General features: G+C 45.0%; 1 protein-coding gene across 4 annotated transcripts in view; it reads left to right on the top strand.

Annotated features, from left to right (window-relative positions):
- The first annotated feature begins 4,035 nt into the window (after positions 1-4,035).
- HDAC6 (histone deacetylase 6) overlaps positions 4,036-24,896 on the top strand; it is a 50,286-nt gene continuing 29,425 nt past the window's right edge. For 2 of the 4 annotated variants that reach the window (XM_063119460.1, XM_063119458.1), the window contains exons 1-8: positions 4,134-4,285; positions 8,282-8,388; positions 8,596-8,700; positions 9,707-9,795; positions 20,688-20,772; positions 21,771-21,811; positions 21,933-22,029; positions 23,504-23,601. In XM_063119460.1, coding sequence (XP_062975530.1) covers positions 8,314-8,388; positions 8,596-8,700; positions 9,707-9,795; positions 20,688-20,772; positions 21,771-21,811; positions 21,933-22,029; positions 23,504-23,601 — 590 coding nt within the window. In that variant the 5' untranslated portion in view covers positions 4,134-4,285; positions 8,282-8,313. The other 2 variants (XM_063119459.1, XM_063119461.1) reach the window with 2 other exon arrangements.

Genomic DNA, 24,896 nt, shown 5'->3' with positions numbered 1-24,896 from the left:
TAGATATGAGCTCACTAATATTCCTAATGAATATTTAGTGGAAGTGAAGAACAGATTTAAGGGACTAGATTTAGTAGATAGGGTCCCGGAAGAACTATGGACAGAAGTTCGCAACATTGTCCAAGAGGTGGCAACAAAAAACATCCCAAAGAAAAAGAAAACCAAGAAGGCAAGATGGCTGTCTGCTGAGACACTGGAAGTAGCCCAAGAAAGAAGGAAAGCAAAAGGCAACAGTGATAGGGGGAGATATGCCCAATTAAATGCAAAATTCCAGAGGTTAGCCAGAAGAGATAAGGAATTGTTTTTAAACAAGCAATGTGCGGAAGTGGAAGAAGACAATAGAATAGGAAGGACAAGAGACCTCTTCCAGAAAATTAGAAACATCGGAGGTAAATTCCAGGCAAAAATGGGTATGATCAAAAACAAAGATGGCAAGGACCTAACAGAAACAGAAGAGATCAAGAAAAGGTGGCAAGAATATACGGAAGATCTGTATAGGAAGGATAATAATATCGGGGATAGCTCAGATAGTGAGTTAGAGCCAGTGAGTGAGTTAGAGCCAGTCAGTGAGTTAGAGCCAGACATCCTGAAGAGTGAGGTCGAATGGGCCTTAAGAAGCATTGCTAATAACAAGGCAGCAGGAGACGACGGCATCCCAGCTGAACTGTTTAAAATATTGCAAGATGATGCTGTCAAGGTGATGCATGCCATATGCCAGCAAATCTGGAAAACACAAGAATGGCCATCAGACTGGAAAAAATCAACTTATATCCCCATACCAAAAAAGGGAAACACTAAAGAATGTTCAAACTATCGGACTGTGGCACTTATTTCACATGCCAGCAAGGTAATGCTCAAGATCCTGCAAGGTAGACTCCAGCAATTCATGGAGCGAGAATTGCCAGATGTACAAGCTGGGTTTAGAAAAGGCAGAGGAACTAGAGACCAAATTGCCAATATCCGCTGGATAATGGAGAAAGCCAGGGAGTTCCAGAAAAAACATCTATTTCTGTTTGATCGACTATTCTAAAGCCTTTGACTGTGTGGATCATAACAAACTGTGGCAAGTTCTTGGTGGTATGGGGATACCAAGTCATCTTGTCTGCCTCCTGAGGAATCTGTATAACGAACAAGTAGCAACGGTAAGAACAGACCACGGAGCTACGGACTGGTTTAAGATTGGGAAAGGAGTACGGCAGGGTTGTATACTCTCACCTTACCTATTCAACTTGTATGCAGAACACACCATGCTACGTGCTGGGCTTGACGAATCCAAGGCTGGAGTTAAAATTGCAGGAAGAAACATTAACAACCTCAGATATGCAGATGACACCACTTTGATGGCTGAAAGCGAGGAGAAGCTGAGGAGCCTTATGACAAAGGTGAAAGAAGAAAGTGCAAAAGCCAGGTTACAGTTAAACCTCAAAAAAACCAAGATTATGGCAACCAGCTTGATTGATAACTGGCAAATAGAGGGAGAAAACGTGGAGGCAGTGACAGACTTTGTATTTCTGGGCGCAAAGATTACTGCAGACGCTGACTGCAGCCAGGTAATCAGAAGACGTTTACTTCTTGGGAGGAGAGCAATGACAAACCTTGATAAAATAGTTAAGAGCAGAGACACCACACTGACAACAAAGGTCCGCATAGTTAAAGCAATGGTATTCCCCGTAGTAACCTATGGCTGCGAGAGCTGGACCATAAGGAAGGCTGAGCGAAGGAAGATAGATGCTTTTGAACTGTGGTGTTGGAGGAAAATTCTGAGAGTGCCGTGGACTGCGAGAAGATCAAACCAGTCCATACTCCAGGAAATAAAGCCAGACTGCTCACTTGAGGGAATGGTATTAAAGGCAAAACTGAAGTACTTTGGCCACATAATGAGAAGACAGGATACCCTGGAGAAGAGGCTGATGCTAGGGAAAGTGGAAGGCAAAAGGAAGAGGGGCCGACCAAGGGCAAGATGGATGGATGATATTCTGGAGGTGACAGACTTGACCTTGGGGAAGCTGGGGGTGGCGACAGCCGACAGAAAGCTCTGGCGTGGGCTGGTCCATGAAGTCACGAAGAGTCGGAAACGACTGAACGAAACAACAACAACAAAAAGGTGCCACAAGTCTTCACTATTCTTTATTTATTTCATTTCATTTCTATACCGCCCAATAGCCGAAGCTCTTGGTGCAACAGATAAATATGGTTATCTTTCGGCAAGGCGTTCAATGGTGCTCAGTTCTGGGGATTAGATACAAAACCTCTAATTCCTGGGAGGGCATAAGGTAGATCTCCAGATGTTTGCGATTTCAATTCCCAGAAGCCCTTGCCGGCATGGCCAATAGTCAGGAATGCTGAAAGTTGAAATCCAAAATATCTGTAGATCTATCTTTTGGGTAGCTATGCTCTAATTATACCTGTGTAAGGGATTGTCTGTAACTACTAAGGGGGGAAATCATAGAATCATAGAATAGCGGAGTTGGAAGGGGCCTACAAGGCCATCGAGTCCAACCTCCTGCTCAATGCAGGAATCCACCCTAAAGCATCCCTGACAGATGGTTGTCCAGCTGTCTCTTGAAGGCCTCTAGTGTGGGAGAGCCCACAACTTCCCTAGGTAACTGGTTCCATTGTCTATAGTGGAATAGTCTATAGTGACTATTGCCTCGGCATTAGCTTGCTACGGAGATGCCCTGTTTGTCACAGGAAGCTGGGCCAAGGTATGTTTGGTGCCTGAGGCAGAAAATTGAAATGGGAGAGCCCATAACCTCCCTAGGTAACTGATTCCATTGTCGTACTGCTCTAACAGTCAGGAAGTTTTTCCTGATGTCCAGCTGGAATCTGGCTTCCTTTAACTTGAGCCCGTTATTCCGTGTCCTGCACTCTGGGAGGATCGAGAAGAGATCCTGGCCCTCCTCTGTGTGACAACCTTTTAAGTATTTGAAGAGTGCTATCATGTCTCCCCTCAATCTTCTCTTCTCCAGGCTAAACATGCCCAGTTCTTTCAGTCTCTCTTCATAGGGCTTTGTTTCCAGACCCCTGATCATCCTGATTAATGTACTCTGCATATGCTCAGAGGCATTATTTGAAAACAGACATGAGAGGTAAAAAAAAAAGATAAACTGTGTGAGGTTCAGGATTTTTCTCTCTCCTTTCATAATACTACAACTGGCTCACCCAATGATTGGCAGTAGTCTTGGAACTGACAAGCCAGGGAAAGTCAAGTGCCATGCACACTGAAAACATTATGTAAATAATGAATAAATGCAAATTAAGGGCACAATCCCATGCATGTTTAGACAGAAAAAAAGTCCAACCATGGCTGCGGAATGCTGAGAGCTGTAGAACTTTTTTTCTATTTAAATATGCATAGGATTGCACCATAAGTTATGGAATTCACCACAAAATGATGTGGCAAAGATCACTTGCCAATGACTTTTAGATTAGACAGGTCCACGGAGAAGATATCTGCAGAGATGCTATTAGCCAAAGGAGCTAAATGGAATCCCCATGTTGAAGGGTAATTTAACCTGGGATCCGCCCAGATATTACTGCATCATAAAATCTAATCAATCCTACTCTATTTATGACTCTGCGCTTCTCGCTTCTCGTGGCGATTCCCCAAAGTCGTAACCTGAGTTTAGTTCAGAAGCAACCTAAATGTTTGCGCATGGGCAGCAATTTGCCAGCTAAGCTGAAACAAGTCGGAACCTCTTATTACAATTTTGGCATATTTTAGCAATTAAATTATAAATTATTGTCCACCCTAGGGAAGAAAGCAACACACGTTTGGAGAAACAGAGAAAAACAGAACTGTGAACAGAACTGAACGGGCTGCTCAGCTCCCTTCCTTAAAGTGTATTCCTTCCCTCCCCCCGCCCCCCGCGCCCAAGGTACAAATGGTCTCGTCTAGATACCGCTTTCTGTCTGTCTCCTTAACGGTCCCGCCCAATTTTTTTTTAGCGCCCGCCGCCTCCCCCCTCCGAATGAAATGGTCTCGCCCAGTTTCGCGGGCGGCGAATGGTTTCCCTCTCCGAACGAGGGCGGCGCCGGGTGACAGCATAAGGCAGCGCCCTGGGAGAAACCAAGTGTCTGAAACGGGGAGGGGCGTGGCTGGGTGAACAGGAGCTGCAGGTGACACACCCCTGTGATGGGCTGGAGAAGGTGGGGAGGGAAGGAAGGGGGCTGTTGGCTGCCCCTCCCTTTGCTGTTTGTCCGTCATTGCAGCCTCCAGTCCCTTGCGGTCCTCTGAGTTCCTCCCGCTCTCCTTTGGCAGATCACCCCAGCTGGTCTCAGGGAGGTGAGTAGGTGATGTCCTGCTGGGTTTTAATTCGCTGTCGCTTGTTTCTGGGTTGGGTTCCTTCTTAGGGGTGCAGTGGGGTCATGAAATGCATATCTGGGGTGAGGATAGTATTGTGACCCTGGCAATGAAGCGGCTTTGGGACGTTGCACCCCTTGTCTGGATGGGAGGTGGCTGCGGTCTTTGTCACAGCTTCAGGTTTTTGCAAACCACATTTTCCCCCTTATTGGAATGACTTGATGATCAATGGGGGTGGGGGGGGATGCCCCTAAAAGAGTTATGCACTGCCACATAAGAAGCTCAGATTCTGACAGCGTGATCCTGTGCATGAATCTCGGGTAAGTGTGAATAGGGTTGCAGTTTGAGTTTTCTGATTGGAGAAAGGCTGAGATGAACGGATGAGAAGAAGCGAAGCGAGCCGACAGAGAAGAAAATGCTTTTGGCTTTCAAAGAAAGGGTAAGCCAGAGTAGGCTGGCAATACGAGGAAGAGCATCACTTTACCAGGTCAAGTGGTTATGGCAGGTTCCACACGTGCCCGTTTGACCCTCCCTCCTGCTGTTGGCATGCTTCTGCGACAGACAATCAAATCTGCTTCTTTTGAGATTTTTAAAGCAATTTACGGCTATCCAATTTTATTTCAGTCTTCTAGTTAATCTTGTGCCGGTTCTGAATAGATCTGTTCTACCTGGAGTATATTTTTTAGTCCTCCAAACTCGTCATTTCCCATAAACGTGGTGCTATTTTGGGGTGCATTAATAGAAGTATAGCTTCCAAATCGTGTGAGGTACTGGTTCCTCTCTATTCAGCCCAGGTTAGGCCTCATCTAGAGTATTGTGTCCAATTCTGGGCTCCACACTTCAAGAAGGACGCAGACAAGCTGGAGCGTGTTCAGAGGAGGGCAACCAGGATGATCAGGGGTCTGGAAACAAAGCCCTATGAAGAGAGACTGAAAGAACTGGGCATATTTAGCCTGGAGAAGAGAAGATTGAGGGGAGACATGATAGCACTCTTCAAATACTTAAAAGGTTGTCACACAGAGGAGGACCAGGATCTCTTCTCGATCCTCCCAGAGTGCAGGACACGGAATAACGGGCTCAAGTTAAAGGAAGCCAGATTCTGGCTGGACATCAGGAAAAACTTCCTAACTGTTAGAGCAGTACGACAATGGAATCAGTTACCTAGAGAGGTTGTGGGCTCTCCCACACTAGAGACATTCAAGAGGCAGCTGGACAACCATCTGTCAGGGATGCTTTAGGGTGGATTCCTGCATTGAGCAGGGGGTTGGACTCTATGGCCTTATAGGCCCCTTCCAACTTTGCTATTCTATGATTCTATGTTTAGGTATAGTGCTCTTTTGCATTTTAACCAAAACATCTGAACTTGGGTCTTAAGGTCTTCATTTCTTTCTTTATTCATTCATTTTATTTCTATACTGTCCAGTAGCCAAAGCTCTTTTAGTGATTTGCAAAGATTAAAAACACTATCATACAAATGTTAAAAACCATTTACATGCAAACATCTAAACAGACAACACACACATGCACAATTTTAACAATCAACAATAAGAAATCCTAGGACCAATTAAAAACCTTATCATATGCTGTCAAATGCCTGAGAGTAGAGGAAAATCTTAACTTGGCACCAAAAAGATGACAGTATTGGTGCCAGGCAGACCTCATTGGGGAGATTGTTCCATAATTTGGAGTATCGCAGCTAGGTTTTATTCAGGTTGTATTTTTATGCTGTAGTTTTATTTATTTTTATGTTTTACATTGTTTTACGCTGTACCTTGAGGTTTTAGTTTTTGTGAACCGCTCAGAGAGCTTTGGCTATGGGGTAGTATGGAAATATAATAAATAAATAAATAAATAAATAAAAAATGTTAGGGGCCACACATGAGAAGGCCCTCTCCCTTGTTGCCACCTTCCAAGCCTGCCTTGGAGGAGGGCTTCAGATGATAAGTGTATATTCAGAGGAGGTGCTGTATAGTGTGCCTTCATTAACAGAGGCACATTCAGTCCTAATTGCTCAAAATAACAAATGAGTAATTTACAGTGCAATCCTGTACATGTTTACTGAGAAGTAAACCTTATTGTTTTCAGTGGAGCTTGCATCCAGGTAAGTGTGTGCAGGATTGCAGCCTAAAACGGTTTCTGAATTGCACCAAGCAATTAAATTTATTTTTATTTATTTATTTATTACATTTCTATACCGCCCAATAGCTGGAGCTCTCTGGGCAGTTCACAAAAATTAAAATGCATTAAAATTAAATGCAGCTTTATACCAAAAAAACATATACACAGAAGACTAGCATGTATTCAGGAGTGATCTTAGGCCATGGCTAGACCAGGCCTATATCCCGGGATTGTCCCAGGATCAACCCTGTGCATCCAAATGACACACAGAGGATCCCAGGCCCAGGCAGGGATGACCCCTCCATTTGCCTGGGATAATCCTTTGGTCTAGCTAAGGCCTCAGTCTAGCATTCTCTCCGACATGCTACTTGTGTAGGGCCTTATCTGTTGCGGCTCCCCATCTCTGGAATTCCCTCCCAAGGGAGGCTTGCCTAGATTACCCTTTTCTGACTTTCGCAAGGCTCGTGAAGACCTTCCTGTTCAGAATTTTCGAGGTGTGATATTTTTCCCACTCTAAAAATCTGCGTTGCCTCTCTCCTGAGGCTTAGTTGCTAGCAGTCAGAGCGTTAAGCTAAATTTTGGGCCCCATCCACCACCCCATCCACCCTTGGGCTGAAAGAGGTTCCCCAGTCTCGGTGGAATGTGTGCTCATGATTCTTTGAGAGCTTAAGCTTCTTTGAGAGCCCCATGGGTGTGTGTGTCTCGTTTATACAGAGTATATATTTTAAGATGATGAGAAATCATGGATCTGCTCTCAAGTCTGTCTTCATGAATTGTACTTCGTCTTACTAACTGACAGCTCGTGCTCTTCCTTTTTTTCATTTATTTTTCTTGTGTGTGTCCTTCCTAGTTAACATCCTGTTTTCTCTGTATGTGTGTGTCTGTTCACTGAGCCCATTTACATTATTTCCTTTATTACCTTAGAGGCATTCTCTATCCTGTCACTTATCTTAGTAAGGTTGCATTAAAGAGGTTCCATTAAATAGGAACAGTCAGGCTAATTCCTTGGCAGAAGGGTTTTTTCCTCCCCGGGGGACACTGGTTCCATAATGATCCTACAATTGGTGTGTTTGTGGGGGGCGGTTATTTCTCGGAGATGAGGAGATGTCCCTAAGTACTTTCCCCACACGAGAGAAAACGTGGAGGCAGTGACAGACTTTGTATTTCTGGGCGCAAAGATTACTGCAGTCGCTGACTGCAGCCAGGAAATCAGAAGACGTTTACTTCTTGGGAGGAGAGCAATGACAAATCTTGATAAAATAGTTAAGAGCAGAGACACCACACTGACAACAAAGGTCCGCACAGTTAAAGCAATGGTATTCCCCGTAGTAACCTATGGCTGCGAGAGCTGGACCATAAGGAAAGCTGAGCGAAGGAAGATAGATGCTTTTGAACTGTGGTGTTGGAGGAAAGTTCTGAGAGTGCCTTGGACTGCAAGAAGATCAAACCAGTCCATACTCCAGGAAATAAAGCCAGACTGCTCACTTGAGGGAATGGTATTAAAGGCAAAACTGAAGTACTTTGGCCACATAATGAGAAGACAGGAGACCCTGGAGAAGAAGCTGATGCTAGGGAAAGTGGAAGGCAAAAGGAAGAGGGGCCGACCAAGGGCAAGATGGATGGATGATATTCTGGAGGTGGCAGACTTGACTTTGCAGGAGCTAGGGGTGGCAACGGCCAACAGAAAGCTCTGGCGTGGGCTGGTCCATGAAGTCACGAAGAGTCAGAAGCGACTGAACAAATAAACAACAACAAAAAGCTGGTTTGAGGGGAATCTGGTATTTGGATTGGGATGAGGCCTGGAATGAGTGGCTGAGCATCTGGGTGACATGAGATGTGTTCTGGCCTTCTCTTCCACAGGACTGGAGTAGGGGGCATCTGTTGCCCCTGTAATGGCTTCCGATTTGGGAGATGCCTCGGTGTTGGAACCCCCACCTGTGCCCCCTCTGGAGACTTGGGCACCATCGGTAAAGTAACCTGTTATTGTGTTGGAGGTAGTGGTCAGTCAGTGGTGAGTGAGAGTTGGGTGAGAAAAACAACCATTCTCTTCCTGCCTCATGCATGAGAGAAGAGGCTTGCTGAAGGAAGAGGTTTGCTCATGCAGGAGGGGAGAGACTTGCTGTGGGTGGTTGTGTATCAGCTGGACACCTTGCACTGTCTCTTGATTTCTCCAGAGAAAAGGTAACAGAAAAGGGGGGCTCCCAGAAGCCAAGCGGAAAGGACGGGCCAAGCGGTTGAACAAAGATGCGGAGGAGCTGCTCTCAAGCCTGCAGCGATTGGTAGGTTGGACAGAAGTAACTTCCTTTAATGGGACCGGCAACAAAATGTTGCAGCGTGAAATGTTCCTGTTCAGGATTCCAGCCATCCAAGTATGTTCTTTTCCAGGATATGCCATTCCATTTCTTCTCCCCCTAATTTTCTCTCCTCCTCCCCCCCCCCCCAAATAGTTGATCAGCATTCTGTAGCCACTGAGCACACTCAGTTTTCAGTCGACTGTTCTTGGCTTCACTCCGTCCACTTGAGTTTTTTTTCCCCCCTCTTAAAAAAAAAAAGTACTCCTGCAAACGTTGGAGTCCCCCAAGCCAACCAAGACCTTCCTTTCATGCTTGGATGTTCCTGGTTGGGCTGCCTAAGGATCAGGACTTGAGTTTTCTCTTAGAATGTAGGATGCGTTTGCTGTTAATATATATGGCCAGGATGGGGAGCGTCTGACCTCAGGAGTTCCCCCATCCAGCCTGCCTGCTTCTGCCCAAGCCCTGAGGGGTCAGCAGAGGGAGGGCGCCCTTCTCCTGACATCATTGGGCCCTCAGGAGGTAGTCTGATCCCTGGGGCTGGAACAGTTTGCCATCCCTGATTTACCCTATTTCTTCGATTCTAAGACACACTTTTTTCTCCATATAAACATCTCTAAAAACGGGGTGCGTCTTAGAATTGCAGGTGTGTCTTAGGGGTTTTTTTCCTGTTGGTGGTACTGAAATTAGTGTGTGTCTTACCATCGATGGCGTCTTACAATCGAAGAAATACGGTATATAGAATATTATTTCATGTCTGGCTCTTTAAAACAGAGGAATGACATTTTTAAACCGCCCAATAGCCAAAGCTCTCTGGGCGGTTCACAAAAATTAAAACCATAATAAAACAACCAACAGGTTAAAATCACAAATACAAAATACAGTATAAAAAGCACAATGTTATGCTCAGTGGGTGCAGCTAGAGGAAGAGGGTTGTGGTTAGAAAACTTTTTTTTATTTTACTTCACTGTTCAATATTATTCCTTCCAATCAGGATCTCACCACGGAATGCACAGTGCCAGTTGGGACAGGCCTGGTTTGGGATGAACGGATGACAGAGTTCCGCTGCCTGTGGGATGAGAGGTACTTGGGGCAAAGGGTGGCTGTAACAGCTGGAATATGCCTTTGAAACCTGAAGCAGTTTAAGTTTTTGAACTTTGTTGCCAGGATCTCTGGGGATTGTAGAGAAACATGGCTGTTGAGAATGATGAGACATCTCCAGCCCATTCAAAGAGCGACGGTTCCCATGATTCCTTGGGGTGATGTTGTGGCTGTGAAACCACCGTTAAACGCATAGTGTAATATGCTTCTGGATTCCTCAAATTTGGGGGAAGAAAGAACAGCCCTTTTCCCTTTATCCTGTCTGTCGTCCCTTAATCTCAATCTCATAGATGCCCAATCTTAATTTTAGACTAGTCTTTCCCAACCTGGTGCCCTCCAGGTGTGTTGGGCTACTGGGAGTTATAAACTGGAGGGCACCAGGTTGGGGAAAGGCTTCTTTAGACTGTCTCCCTTTTTAATCTCAGCCCCATTATTTTTCTTAGAGACTAATTCATGAAACAATATCCATTCACACAGTAAAGTGTTGTTGTTTTTCCAAATAAATACTCCAGAGATTAAAAATTGGGTGAGTTGCCTATATAGGAGAAGTCCATATCAAGAATATTTCTTGAGATTTATGTCTGTGTGTGTGCTAGGGCAAGCATATTTTAGCCAACAGTGGCTGATTTTTAAAAAAAGGATTATTAAACAAATTAATGGAGGCTCAGATTATTGTTGGCTATTAATTATGACAGCTAAATGGAACAGACATGTTCAGAGAGAATAGATTCTGGAATGCCAGTTGCTGATGGCTCTTGGCTTCCTGCCCTGTAGGTGGAGGTTCCTGGCAGCAATTGGCAGGCCCCTCTCAGAAACAGTGTGCCGGACCTCTGTCTGATCAATGAGAGCTCAGCTCCATCGAATTCATAAGAACATAAAGAGAGCCCTGCTGGATCAGACCGAGGATCCATCTAGTCCACCATTCAGTTCACACAGTGGCCAATCAGCTGCCTGTGGGAAACCCAAAAGTAGTGCATGAGCGCAAAAGCACCATTCCGTTCCTGTCTCCTATCAGCTGGTGTACTGCCTTTGATCCTGGAGGTAGTACATAGCAATCATAATGAGTAGACATTGATAACAGTATCCTCCATGAATTTATCTAATCCCCTTTTCAGGCCATCCAAATTGGTGGCCGTCACTACATCTTGTGGCAGTGAATTCCATAGTTTAACCATGAGCTGTGTAAAGAAGTCCTTCCTTTTATCTGTCCTGAATCTCCCACCAGTCGGCTTCATGGGATGACCCTCCCCCTCGGGTTCTAGTATTTTAAGAATGGGAGAAAAATGTCTCCACATTCTCCACATGCGTTATTTTGAACATGCCTCTGTGGCGTCTCCCCCTACTCACCTTTTTTCTAAGCTACACTCAACGGAGCTTAATTCTGCCTGAATCAACAGGGTGGGACTGATCCCAACCCTAACTTGCATATAATCTTCACAAACCCTTCTGTACCTAACTGCTCAGCTTGTTTTCACCATTCAACATTTTCCCTCTGAAGCTGTAAGCCGTTTCAAGCATGACGCGTAATAAGGCAAAAATTAATCTGTCAGGGCACTTTTTTTTTCTGGTGAAGAATTGTAAACTCTCAGCATGGTTTAAAAAGTAAAATAAAATGGGTTGAATCTAACTGTAGTCATCCTTGACCCATTGGAATCAATGGGACTTTGGTTAGGCATCCAGATTCAGATTTTTTATTATGCGGTCACAGACCCAATAAAAGCAATACCAACAATCATTAATTTAAAACCATAAAATCACAGTCTTTTGTTCAACAGGCTAAAAGAGTTATTTAAAACATACACATATTTAAAATATATAGGCATAGTTAGTAAAATTGGGAAAGTGGGCCCCGTGCTGCAGGTTGGGAATCCGAGGTGGATCCTGGGTCTGGATCAGTTGAAGACCACTAGCCTATGAAATATTCTGGCCTCTGACCACTGAGGGCAGGAGCGTCAAATCTCTTTCACCCTGAGCACGGAGTTACATACATTTTATTATGTGGTCACAGACCCAATAGAAACTATACCAACTATACCAACAATCATTAATTTAAAACCATAAAATCACAGTCATTAGTTCATTATACAAACAGGCTAAAAGAGTTATTTAAAACATACACGTATTTAAAATATATAAGCATGGTTATCTTGTACAAAAGATAAGCAACAGCAGCATGGGATAGAAGTTACAATTAAGATAAGATCAATTTGCGATTCCTTTGTATGGAGAGGAGGAACTTAGCCACTAACTCTGTTGTTAACTTGTTTGTACCTGCCAGAAAATATTCCAAATACTGTTTGGGTGCCCTTCCAGGGCATTTTCTCATAAGAGGGCCAAGAAATCTATTTCTCTCCTCCCTGTGGAAGCTACATTGGAAAAAAAACATGGTCTAGTGTTTCAACTGCTTTGTCACCACAGGGACACAAGCGGTCCTCATATGGGATGCCCTGATAACGCCCTTCCAAGATTGCAGAAGTAAGGCAGTTAAATCTAGCCCTTGTAAAAGCATGTCGGTACTTGGGGATGGTCAAATAGTCCAGATATCTAGCATATCTGGGAAATTCAAAAATTAGACCAGAGTGTATTGGAGAGCAGGAACTGCGTGCCTTTGTCATAGCATATTGAAAATCTATATCTTTAATCCGTTCTACTATGGATTTTACCATAGAGTAATCTTGTGTATGTAGAAAATCCATTGATAGACCTAATATGCACAATTTGACAGTAAAACCTTTATACCATGAACTGGTAAAAACATCCCTTTGCAAAAGATAAAGATAGCTTTGGGATGAATTGGCATATACAACCTTTAGCCAATATCGAAAGGCAAGGGACCAAGCCCTGCCTTCTATAGATGCTAGGCCAGCCTCCAGGCGCAATGCAGCACATGGCACACACCTCGGCATTCCAAAAAGTGAGTGCAAGAAGTTTGACAGAACACTCTCGGCAGTTGTATTAAATCCCTGGATCCATATTGGGATAGCGTACAGCAACTGGGCCAGAATTTTAGCCTTCAATACTTGTAGGGCAGCAGGAATAAATTGTCCCCTCTTGATATAAAAAAACCGAAAAACTGCCTTACTGATATTCTGGGCAGCTTGAACTGCAGACTGCCTATGGGTAGCCCAGGAAAGTGTGGAGGAAAACACAGTACCCAGATATTTATAGTTCTTAACTTGCTCTATGTGCTGTCCCTCTATTAACCACTTGTTTGTTGTTCTACGCCTGGAAAATACCATAATTTTTGTTTTACTGAAGTTAACTGTGAGTAGATTATCCTTACAGTAAGTCATAAAATCTCGAAGTAAGCGTTTAAGGCCTATTTTGGACAATGCCATTAAGACAGCATCGTCTGCATACAACAATAGAGGGACTTTGGTCTCTGCCAGTTTTGGTGTATGAAAGTCAGATGCTAAGCAGTTCCCCATCAAATCATTTAGATAGAGGTTGAACAATGTAGGGGCTAATATACAACCCTGGCGGACCCCCTTGTTGGCTAAAATAGGTTTTGTCAGGTTCCCCTCCAGCCCACACCTTACTCGGAGCGTGGTGCGTTGATATAAACATTTAATAAGGTGCAACAATCTTTTGTCTATGCTAGAATGTTGTAACTTAGTCAATAGTCTTTCTCTTGATATTGTATCAAAGGCAGATTTAAGATCTATAAATAAGCAACAAACAGACCATTTCCATAAGAATTCATATATTTTTCTTCCAGATGGTTTAGGACTAAACAATGGTCAAGAGTTGATCTGCCCTTCCTAAAACCGGCTTGTTCTTCTCCCAGGATATTTTCCTCTTCTATCCAAGTGGTGAGCCTTGTATTTAAGTAACTGGCATACAGCTTCCCCACAACTGACAGTAAATTAATAGGCCTATAATTGGATGGATCCTCCCTGTCACCTTTTTTAAATATTGGTATCACAACAGCCTCCAGCCATTCTGAGGGGAGCTGTCCAGAGTTGTTAATATGTGTAAAAAGCTTGGCTAGAAGGGGAGCCCAGCAATCTAGCTTGGCCTTCAGGATTTCAGAGGTTATTAAATCTAATCCTGGGGCCTTTCCTGGTTTAAGACATTTAATTAAAGTCTTTATTTCAAGTGGGGAAACTGGGTCCCATTTTGGTAGGTAATTTGGTTCCAGAGAAGAAAGTTTTTCAACTGACTGCTCCCTAGAGTCCATAAAATTTTTGGAGAAATGGCTCTCCCAAATGTCAGCTGAAATATTACAGGTAATTGAGCCTGAAGCATCACCCAAGGCATCAGTGACCAGTGTCCAAAATAATTTGGGTTTGTTATTTAATGAGGAATCTATCAGAGCCTTCCACCCTATTTGTACTGCTTGCCTCTTCTTTTGAGCTAGCAGTGTCTTATAGTATTTTTTAATCAGATAATATTGATGGGGTAGAACAGCCTGATTTTCCTTTCTGTATTGATTGTATACATCTCTAAGATGTTTTTTACTACTTGGCATTCCTTGTCAAACCACTTGGGAGGGCTCTTCTTCAAGACATTTCTCGGGGCAGGTTGTTTCCGGCTTAGGGCAGATTTCAGAATAGATACCAATGCGGAGTAATTGTTTAAGACAGATGTAATTTCAGTGGCCCCTATGATTGAGTTTTTCAATTCTTCACCCAATGTAGAGTTTAGGAGGCCAGTGATTTTAATATTTATTACTTCAGACCAATAAACTCTCTGGTACCTAAGAATTAGATCTGAATCTCTGTACTGGTAATTGGAAGCAATGTGTACAGAAACAGATAATAATAGGGTGAGATTGAGAGATAGATGATCACTTTCAATCCTATTTCCAACAGAAAACTCCTTAATCATGCTTGATAAACAAGAGGAAAGCAACACATAGTCAACAACACTACTACCACGTCCGGAGGCAAAAGTGTATTCTGCACAGTGGTCAAAGAAATGGTTTCCATTCAGAATTGTGAGGGCGAGGCGGCCCACCATTTCTGTCATGCATATACCACCATAATTAACTTTGGGATCTTTTGAACTTCTGTTATAGCTAAAAACATAATTCTCATTATCATGTGTCCCCCATAAACAAGATGAAAAAAGGACCAATTCTAGCATTAAAATCCCCCATTAAAATGAGGTAAGCCTTTGGAAATTTTGATTGTAGATCTGTTATATAGCTTCCCAAGTCTTCCCAGATCTTTTTGGTACAGCTTCTACTCGGAAGTGGAGGAATATACACATTAATAAACAAAAAAGTCTTAGTTCTAAACTCCAGGAGGCCCGCTACAGCAATTTTGCCACAGGGGATGATTGGTTAGGCATTGATTTCAATGGGTCTCCTCTAAGTATGACTAAATCTAGATGCAATATATACTGAGTGCCCAAAGCACACAACTACAAGATATACATTCAGGGATGGACAGTGATAATTAACCTTGTTTATTCACAGATATAACTGATGCATCCGCCTGCACAGTCATCAATGGCAAACGGTTGGTTGCCTAACAAAACTGTACATGAAAATGAATAGCAGCTGCTATTCGCATTTCTCCAAGCTCAAGGCATATCAGCTGTTTTTTCATTTTGGAGGTGTCTACCCCACAGTAATCTACAGGTTTCAGCCAATTCATCCTTGCATTTTTTTCCGAAGAAGCGACCACGCAAACAGGCCAAACAAACCGGAGGCCTGTTAATAAAGTTTACATCGCTGATAAGAACAAGAAAACAATCAATATAACCTCGTATTTTAAACATAGTTTACAAGGTGACTATACCGATGTCATCACCAGCACTTTATAGTGTCTCTAAACTGTGACTGTGGTTTTGATTTATGTATATCATGCAATAGAAAATATTTATTGTAAAAAGGTGGATATGATTGTATCAGGAGTAATTTTCATGTACATTTTTGTTAGGCAACCAGCCATTTGCCATTGATGACCGTGCAGGCGGATGCATCAGTAATATCTGTGAATAAACAAGGTTAATTATCACTGCCCATCCCAGAATGTATATCTTGTAGTTGTGTGCTTTGGGCACTAGGTATATATATCAGATCATTCAACTACTGCCTTCCTTTTTTTGAATTTGAAATTAAATCTGGATCCAGCTCAGTGCACGCTGAAATAAAACTGTCTTCGCTACCTGTCAAAAGGCAATTTAATAAGGAGGCTATCTCTAGACAAACTGTCTAGATGGGCTAATGCATCACATCTAATATCTGACATGGCCAGTTCTGAAATATCCAGTTTCAGGCCAACTGCTTGTCCGAGTTCCCACAGTTTTCCTCAGACCTTATCTTTCCTCCTTGCTTCTAACCCCATTTTTTGGTGTCCGGCTCTCTCAGCGATCCTAATATAACACAGGGTATAAGCAGGTATACCTAAAACCCAGAGTTGGCATGTATGAGTTTTTCTTCTCTGAGGTGGGCCTCGTTCCCACCCAACCCCCATACTTCAAGGATTGGATCCCGCTTCAGGTGCAGCTTGGCTGGGGAAAGCAGAATTCCCCATCCCTTCCTCTCCATGGCAAGCCCTCAGGCCCCCTGAAAGTGCTACACAAATGGTCAGCCCCCCTCTGCACTGAATGGGCAGGCTGTGATGTGGGGAGAAGGAAGGATTCCCAAAGATCAGGCAGAGGCACCCTCTGTCAGTGACCCTCTCTGCACCTTCACGCTTGCCTTCCGTTCAAACATTGATTGCACGCTTTTCTGAGAGTAGGTCAGCGGAGGCTGGTAGCCCCAATTTTGATGGGGTTGTGACTCCATTCTGGGTTTCAGTCAGAACCAGCCAGAACTCTAAAGAAGCTGTCCAAGGTGCTCAGCACTTTGGATAGCTCCTTTGGAGTCCTGACCAAAACCTAGAAATTGGAGCCACCAGCCTCCACTGGATGATGATAATAATAATACTAAGATGTCAGCACTTGTTAATATCAATCACAGCCGTTGGCCATACTGACAGGGGACGTTGGGAGTTTGTAGACCAAGACATCTGGAGGGTACCAGTGTGGCAAAAGTTGTTGGTTCTGTTTTCGGTGAGGCTGCGAATCCATTCCGGGTTTCCGTCGGATCCAGCCAGAACTCTAAAGGAGCTTTCTAGGATGCTGAACCCTAACCACCTTGAATAGCTCCGTTGGAGTTCTGGCTGGTTCTAAGTGAAACCCAGAATGGATTCAGAGCCTCACCAATATCCGAGCCACCAGCCTCCTCTGGAGTAAGTTCTATTGGAATCACCTCTGAGTAAACCTCTATAGGGCTTCCTGACCTGGCAGGGGTGGACCAGATGACTTTTGAGGTCCCTTCCAACTCCTATCGCCCCATCAATCCTCAGTTTTGCTTCTCCGCCTCATGATCCAGGTGGGAAGTCCACCTTTGTAATTTAAAATGTCACCTGCACGTTCATGCATTCGAATGTGCCTTTGGGGTGGGGGGAAAAATTTTTTTTAGTTGGAAGGTGGATGGGTGATGTCCCAAATACCAGCTAACCACCACCTTGAACGGCTGGCTTCTCCTGCAAACTAAACTGCCCCAACAGGTTCTCACTTGCCATTTCCCAAAAGTCAGTTCTGGAAAGAAAATGATAGAGTTGACCTAAACACAGAGTGAGTAGACTTCCAAAGTGCGACCCGTCCATTTTTTTCAGTACATCTATATGCATTCATAACTTAAAGGCCCAGTCCTATGCATGTTTAGACAGAAAAAAGTCCTGCAGCTCCCAGCATGTCGCAGCCAGCTGGAAGTTGTGGGACTTTTTCTGTCTAATCATGCATAGGATTGGGCCTTAATATTACCTTTTCAGGATTGCTTCTACTGTTATTTGAATGCTTTAAAAGAGAGTGGGATGGGAAGGTGGAAAAAGGCTTCTTGTTTTGAAAGTGCGTGCTATAAGGGTACACGTGGACATTGTAGTCCTTCTGCCCTGCTGGACTACATTTCCCATTATACACCCTGCTTGTAAGCGGTTTGAGAGTCTAATGTATGTTTCCTAATTCCGAAACCACTGATTATTTTTTTCCTGGCAGGGGGGAAAAAGTACCCTTGGTTTGGATGTGGGTAAATATATAATCCTGATCTTACCCCTCTTTTGTGCTGCCTGTAAATCTTTGGTAGTTTTTTTATTTTATTTTATCCCATCTGGCTCTTTCTTCCGGTGTAGTCTCAACACAGTCGCATCACGCACCCTCCATGTGGTGACCACGATCCTTTCTCTCTCTTTCTTGATTCCTCCATATCCATTCCTAACACTATCCATGCCGCTCCCCGATCTCCGCTTCATTTGTAGGTCTCCAACCCTAAAACAATTGTTTCCCTTCAGCTACTGCAGTGTTTCTCAAACTCTGAGGAGGGCTTTCAATTTCATAACATAGGCTCTAATCCTTACCGCAAAGAAAGCCCCACTGGGCACCACGGGGATTACTTTTGAGCAAACATGCATAGGGGTGTGCTTTCCCTCATCACCACTGTGACCTAAAACTGGTAGGCAGCCGTGGGGTGTTTGGGAGCCGTTTTTGTTTCCCCCTCCGCCATATTGGTGATTTCACACATTACCAGAGTGGTGTGGGAGGGCCTTTCATGTAACTGGATTCAGCAAAACCGTGCAGGAAATGAAAGGTAAGTTTGAACTGGCAAGAAACTGGTTCCTTCATGCCATAGTGGCTCCCGCATCACGCTGGCAGCGTAGGAGCTGTTGTGCAGGATCAGCAAAAAAAGTAATCAAACGCCCCCACAACTGCTCGTAGGGGGTGGTGTATCTCTTTTGGAAGCTTGAATGATCCCCTAACTGCAAAACAAGAAGAAGCTGCCTGGATATAACTAGCATCTCAGGGAAGAAGGGAGGGCTGAGTTATTCTCCATGAAGTGACTCTTTTTTTTTTTTTTTTTACATACAGGGAGTTCTCAAGGGGAAATTTTTCACATGGGGATACTCAAACATATGACATCTGTACTAGCAGCCCTGTATTTGCTCTAAAAATCGCAGGGCCGGCCCTGCCATGAGGTAGAGTGAAGCGGCTGCCTCCAGCAGCTGATCCTGGGTATCATAGAAGAGCATCAAGTTGTTATTGCAGGGAAGGGGGTGCAGACATTTGGGGGCTTTTTTGCCTAAGGTTCCAAAATAACTCTGCTAGGCTTTGGAACTATCCATCTTGACTTGGGGGCACCATTTGCTGCTGTGCCTCAGGCAGCAAAGTATCTTGGGCCAGCTTTGAAGAATTGACTCTTCATCTCCATCCTGAGGTAACTGAGGCTGCCACATCCAGATGTCACTGTGCCTCCCTTTAGAGGACTTTGGTTAATTTGTGGGGCCCTCTTTGGAAAGTCCTGGCTTTGGCTGTTTATGGGCCTGTTGCCAGTAAGCCAGAGGGATGGAATATAAATTTGGAATACAAGAAATGAACGAACGGAGACATGTTTGAGAAACACTGAGGCAGCAATCCTGAATGGGAGTAAGTCTCATTGAACTCCATGGGGCTTGCTTCTGAGTAAACATGCCTAGGATTGCTCTGTGACTTTTAAAATATTTAATTCCTTTCCCTGATACAGTCTTCCCATATCTATACCATAATCCTTCTTTGCTGCATTCCTAAGGGACCGCTTCAGAAACTTTTTTTTTAAATGGTGCTGGTAAAAAGAAAAAAAGCGGGGTGGGGGGAAGCTGGTGTCGGGTAGGCCTCAATCCTAGTATGATTTTTCCCACAGATTAGAACGGTAGATTATAATAACAGTGAGGACATAAAGAGGGAGAGGAGCTGCATTAACCATTGTCAAAATTCTGTATGGGAGGGGAAGGAGATGGTGCTATTTGAATAAATGACCTTGATCAAATACTCTTTCATGAGTGGGCCTGATTTGGCTGCAAATGTATTTTGTGTGGAATTTGGAAATTTAGTTTCAGTTTCTTGATATACACCAAGAGAGACAGAGACAAGTGGGATTTTCTAGAACAGTAATAATAATATATTTATTTATTTATTACCCTCCTCTCCCTCTGGATCGAGGCGGGGAACAACACTAAATAAAATGTAATACATAAAATTAGTTAAAAGAGCATATAAAACCAATGCAATATTAAAATAACTATCACAGCATCTTAAAATTCTTAGGTTTACAAGGTGTGTTACGAGACCCAAGTTAGAAGCGGAGCTATGGCGGTAGAGAAATGCATGCGCGTGCCACCTGGCCCAGTGGTTTTCCTGAATCCGAAGCAGGAACCCCTCTCTGTAACCATGAGTTTATTTATTTATTTATTTATTTATTTATTACATTTTTATACCGCCCAATAACCGAAGCTCTCTGGGAGGTTCACAAGTTCTAGAAACTTGTTCTGTTTTTAGCCACACATCTGAGCTACCAGATTGTCTGTAAATTGCCATATTCTGCGCTTCTCAGGGCGATCTTGGGTATGCAGATTCAAAGATCCACCCACCCAGACTACTCCGAGTAGTTTCTGACTGTGATCTCTGCTCCCCGGTCCCATAACCTACCACCCTAACCTCTTCCTCCCTTCCACTTTAATCCCAACGCCTTTCCCGTCTCCCTTTTTAAAACCCCACGGCATCGTTTAAAAAGCCCACTCTGTTCCCCAGGTCAGCCATCTCTCTCATGTCTCCTCCCTCCACTTTGCCTGTTTTGCTGTCATCTTAATCTGTTGGATTAAAGGACTAGGAGCTTGGTAAAGGGTTACCAGCCTGCCTCTAATCGGGCTTCGTCAGATCCTGCCTTGGCCCAACAGGCTTCCATTGGATCTGTGTGTGTTTTGTTCAGGATGGACGTGGCTTTGTCCTTTCTCCTCAAAATGGGACTTGTCCCCCCACTCCCCTGTTTGTTCGTTTGTTCCCCAAACCATCTCCGCCTTGGGCTTAATGTGTTTTTGATCTACGTGCCCCCTTTGTTATCTCTTCTCCAGTTTCCCAGAGTGTCCAGAACGGCTAGTGGCCATACGAGGCAAATTGCTGCAATGGGACTTGCTGGAGCGTTGCGTCCTAGTGACGGTGAGAGGGAAGCAGGCAGGAGCAAGCGAGAATTTGGCAGTGGGGCCGGGGTGGGGTGGAGAGGCAAGGGTTTGTAGTTGATGGGACTTTTGAGAGCAAATGCGGTAGTGTGGGTAGAGCAGGAGTGGGGAACCTCAGGCCTAGGGTCCCAGTGCAGCCCTCTGGGGTTTCTCAGAAGGCCACGCCTCTTCCCCTTTCTCCCAACCGCCAATCCGTTGCCGGCTTCTCAGCTTGTTGCCATTCTAAAAGGCTGAAATGCTTCTTAGTTACTGGCAGCAAGAACTTTCAACTAAAATAAGCTGGCGTTTTAGGCCCCGCCCTTTCCCGCTCAGCCCCACCCACCACCACAATGTGACCCCACCCAGCCAAGAGCGGCTCTGAAATTTAATTTGCCTCTCGGGCTGAAAGAGGTTCCCTGCGCCTGGCTTAGAGTCCCCTTCTTTGGACGACGCGTTGAGCCACGGTGATTAAGCAATGTGAGCTAAACATTATGGCTTAGCGTGTCGCGTGAACCATTCCTAACTCATGGTGGCTGCATAACCACAGTTTAAACATCCCCACTAACCGTTTGCTGCAAAAGCGTTAGCGGCCTGACCATGGCTTAGCATGTCGTCTGAACAGGCCCAGTGCCAGATTAGGACTGGGGAGAGCTGAGTTTGAATCCTCACTTTGCTATGAAGCTCTCTGGCTGACCTTGGGCCGGTCACTTTCTCTCTCCGCCTAACCCAGTGTTTGGCCATCCCTGTTAGCCACTATTTTCCACCTGGCTCCGTTTGACGGATCCTAGAGTTCTAGTAAAACACAAAGTAAATCCTGCAGGCCCAGAGTCTGCCCATGGTTGGCCTAACCTACCTCACAAGGTTGTTGTGACAGTAAAATGGGGAGGGGAGAGAACCTCGTTGGAGGAAGCGTGGGATTAAAATGTAATAAAGAATAGCTGCGGAACAAGAAATCTGGATTCCTTCTGTAGGCGTTTATGTTCTTGTCTCCCCTTACAGGCCCAAGAAATTTCTGAGGAAGAGATTCTCTTGGCTCACAGGTGAAAGCAGGTCTTGGGGTTGTGGGAGAGCTGGGCTGTGGACTTGTGGGGGAGAGGCAGAGATCGAGTGGCACCTAAATGCCCAGCGCTGCTGTTTTGTGTTCTGTTTGTTTTTTAACAGTCAGGAGTACCTGGATCTGATGAAATCAACCGAAGCAATGAGCGAGGCTGAGCTGAAATCTCTGTCAGACACGTACGATTCTGTCTACCTACATCCAGTGAGTATCCCCAGAGCTGTGTCTGTTCTACTCTAGCTTTGCCCAAGCTGACGCCCTTCAGATGTGTTGCACCACAACTTCCAGCATCTCCAGCCAGTACTTTGAGCTAAACTTTATCACTTAGCGTGTGAACCATGATTTAACATGTTGTGTGAACCGTTCCTAACCATGGTGGCTACATAACCATGGTTTAAACTCACTCACTAACCATTCACTGCAAAAGGGTTAGCAGCCTAACGATGGCTTAGAGTGTCGTCCCACAGTCTAACGTTCTGAACTTTTTTAAAAAAAAAGGTTATTTGTTTTTGTTTTAATTGCAAAAGAGCAAGTTTCTAGTCCTTTGGGTCAGAGTTGCCAGTTCCTGACCCAGAGATGGCAGCCCTGGCATGTCTCTGAAAACTTCTGCTGATTTTATTCATTCGCAGGTGTTTGAGAGCATCACCCTTTGTACCCTGATGCTGTCTATGAGGCAAAACTTTGGCACAGGGTTTTGTGGGGTGGGGTAAGTGGACATGTGCAGCATCAGAACCAGAAGCTGCTAAAGCAGCCAGTTGCAGCTGTCTGGTAAGGAGCTGGCATCCCATTGCATAGAAGACCTTGAGACTTTATGGGCACGTCTGGTGAAAATCTCCAGAAGCCAAGTGGCCACTAACCAGGGCATCCCAGTGTCAAGGAGGTGGCATTTCCAGGCCTTTCACGGATCCTTGTTTCTTCTCCAAAGCTGTAGTATCTGAACCTCTTTTTTCCTGTTTGCTTTAGCAGTACTTGCAAAGGAGAGGGGGAAAGGTTCTCTCAGGGTTTTTGAATTATTATAGTAAACCTGCCCGTAGCTGACTTGCATAACAATATAACTTGCATTGCTCCAGAGTACAAAACTCAGGTTTCTGGATTCCCACCCCCTCCCAGTTAAAATCACTAGTTCAGGGGTGAGGAACCTCAGGCCCAGGAGCCAAATCCAGCCCTCCCGGGGTCCCAGATGGCCACGCCCCCTTTCCCCACGCCTCCCTTCCCCTCAACCACTTGTTGTTTGGTGGTTCCTCAGCTTTTGTGCACTCCCTTCTCCCACCACTCCAAAAGGCTGAAATTCCTCTCTTAAGGTTTAGTTACTGGCAGTAAGAGCTTTAGGCCAAACTATGCTGGTATTTTTGGCCCCACTCCCTTTTGCCTTAAGCCCCGCCCACCACTGGAATGCAGCCCCCGAGTGTTTCTCTGAAACGGAGTCCGGCCCTCGGACTGAAAGAGGTTCCCCAACCCTGCCCTAGGTGCACTTTGTTGTGTGGACCACCTCTGCTTTATTTATTTTTCTCCCCCACCCCTCTGTTCTGGAAATGGAGGGGACTAAGAACTATGCAAGCCATCTCTCAAGCTGGGCTCCGAAGGTTCCATTTCCCCTACTGGGGGTGGGCGGGCTCAAGCCTGTCGCTGAGGCGTGGGGAGTACTAAGTCTGTAACCTGATTCTTTCTCCAACCCAAGAATTCCTACCACTGTGCCTGCCTTGCTGCTGGTTCCGTTCTGCAACTCGTGGAGAAGGTGTGGTCCGGGGAGCTCCGTAACGGGCTGGCTGTGGTCAGGTACGACAAGGACAGGGCATTCTGGCTTGGTGTTTTGCTCCCAGTTAGGAGCCGTGCTTCAAATGGGGTCCTGGAGCTCCATGAAGAACAGGTGTTTCTTATAGGTTCCCTGACAGGTGTGGGAAGGGACTTATATTCTCCTAGTGTGTTATGTACTCACAAGAAGCCTTGGGCCACTCTTTGATATTGTCTCTCTCTCCCTCCCTCCATACACACACACACACAAACACACACACACACACACCAGTCAAGGGAATTCTCCTTACCCACTAAAAAGAGCAGGGGATGATGGGTTAACATACAGGAGAGCAGATTTAAAATGAAGTCTATGAGAATCTCCAAAGCTTCGGCCGGAACTAGACATGATGCCAATGTGGTGTAGTGGCTAAAGTGTTGCACTGGGAGTCGAGATCTGGGTTCTAGTCCCCACTCGGCCATGGAAACCCCCTGGGTGACTCTGGGCCAGTCACAGACTCTCAGCCCAACCTACCTCACAGGGTTGTTGTTGTGAGGATAAAACAGAGAGTAGGAGGATTATGTATGCCACCTTGGATTCCTTGCAGGAAAAAAGGCGGTATATAAATGCAATAATACATACATACATACATACATACAAATGCAGGACTCCCAATGCTTTGTCTGTTGCCTTGTGGGGTGTATGTGTGCGCGTACATGCTATACACCACACATTCACACTACACAGCAAACATGAGGTTGGGAGTTCCATGTTTGCTGCCTGCCATCCGTTTCGGACCTTTCTCAAGATCATGTCACCCGTGGAAGCGTATGTTTGTTTCACTCCGACACAGAATACGGAACCTTCTGACTTTAGCCCATTGCTCTTTAATGCACCTGCAGTGCCTCGAACCCCTATATGAATCTGGCATTTAATTGAACCATAGCTCTGCCTCAGATTTCCCTGTTTTTATGCCGCTTCCAATCATTGCTGTGGCTTGGTGACAGTGCTGAGAATTTCCTCACAAATCCACCCAAAAGCTTGTGCCAGCATAAATGTGTTCGCTGCCGCAGGATTCTTAGAGATCCCTGCTCCCTCTCTCTGAACCTACACATTCCAGGCTTCCCAGTGGGAGATGAAATGACCATTATGAGTGCAGTCCTATATGGATACTGGATTGGAAGGCTGCTGAGTATTCAATGCAGGCTGGGAGGACAGAGGAGGTGATCTTTGCCTCTGCACTCCAACTGCCCGGCATTTCTGCTAGATAGGCGATTTTGCCTGTCTAGCAGCGGCACCTCAGAGGTGAAGTAGGCCAGGGAGACCATAGGATAGGGCA

Source organism: Elgaria multicarinata, chromosome 3, assembly GCF_023053635.1.
Source record: "Elgaria multicarinata webbii isolate HBS135686 ecotype San Diego chromosome 3, rElgMul1.1.pri, whole genome shotgun sequence".
Lineage (NCBI taxonomy): Eukaryota > Metazoa > Chordata > Lepidosauria > Squamata > Anguidae > Elgaria > Elgaria multicarinata.
The sequence above is the reverse complement of the archived record's forward strand: the minus strand, read 5'-3'. Positions and strand labels throughout refer to the sequence as shown.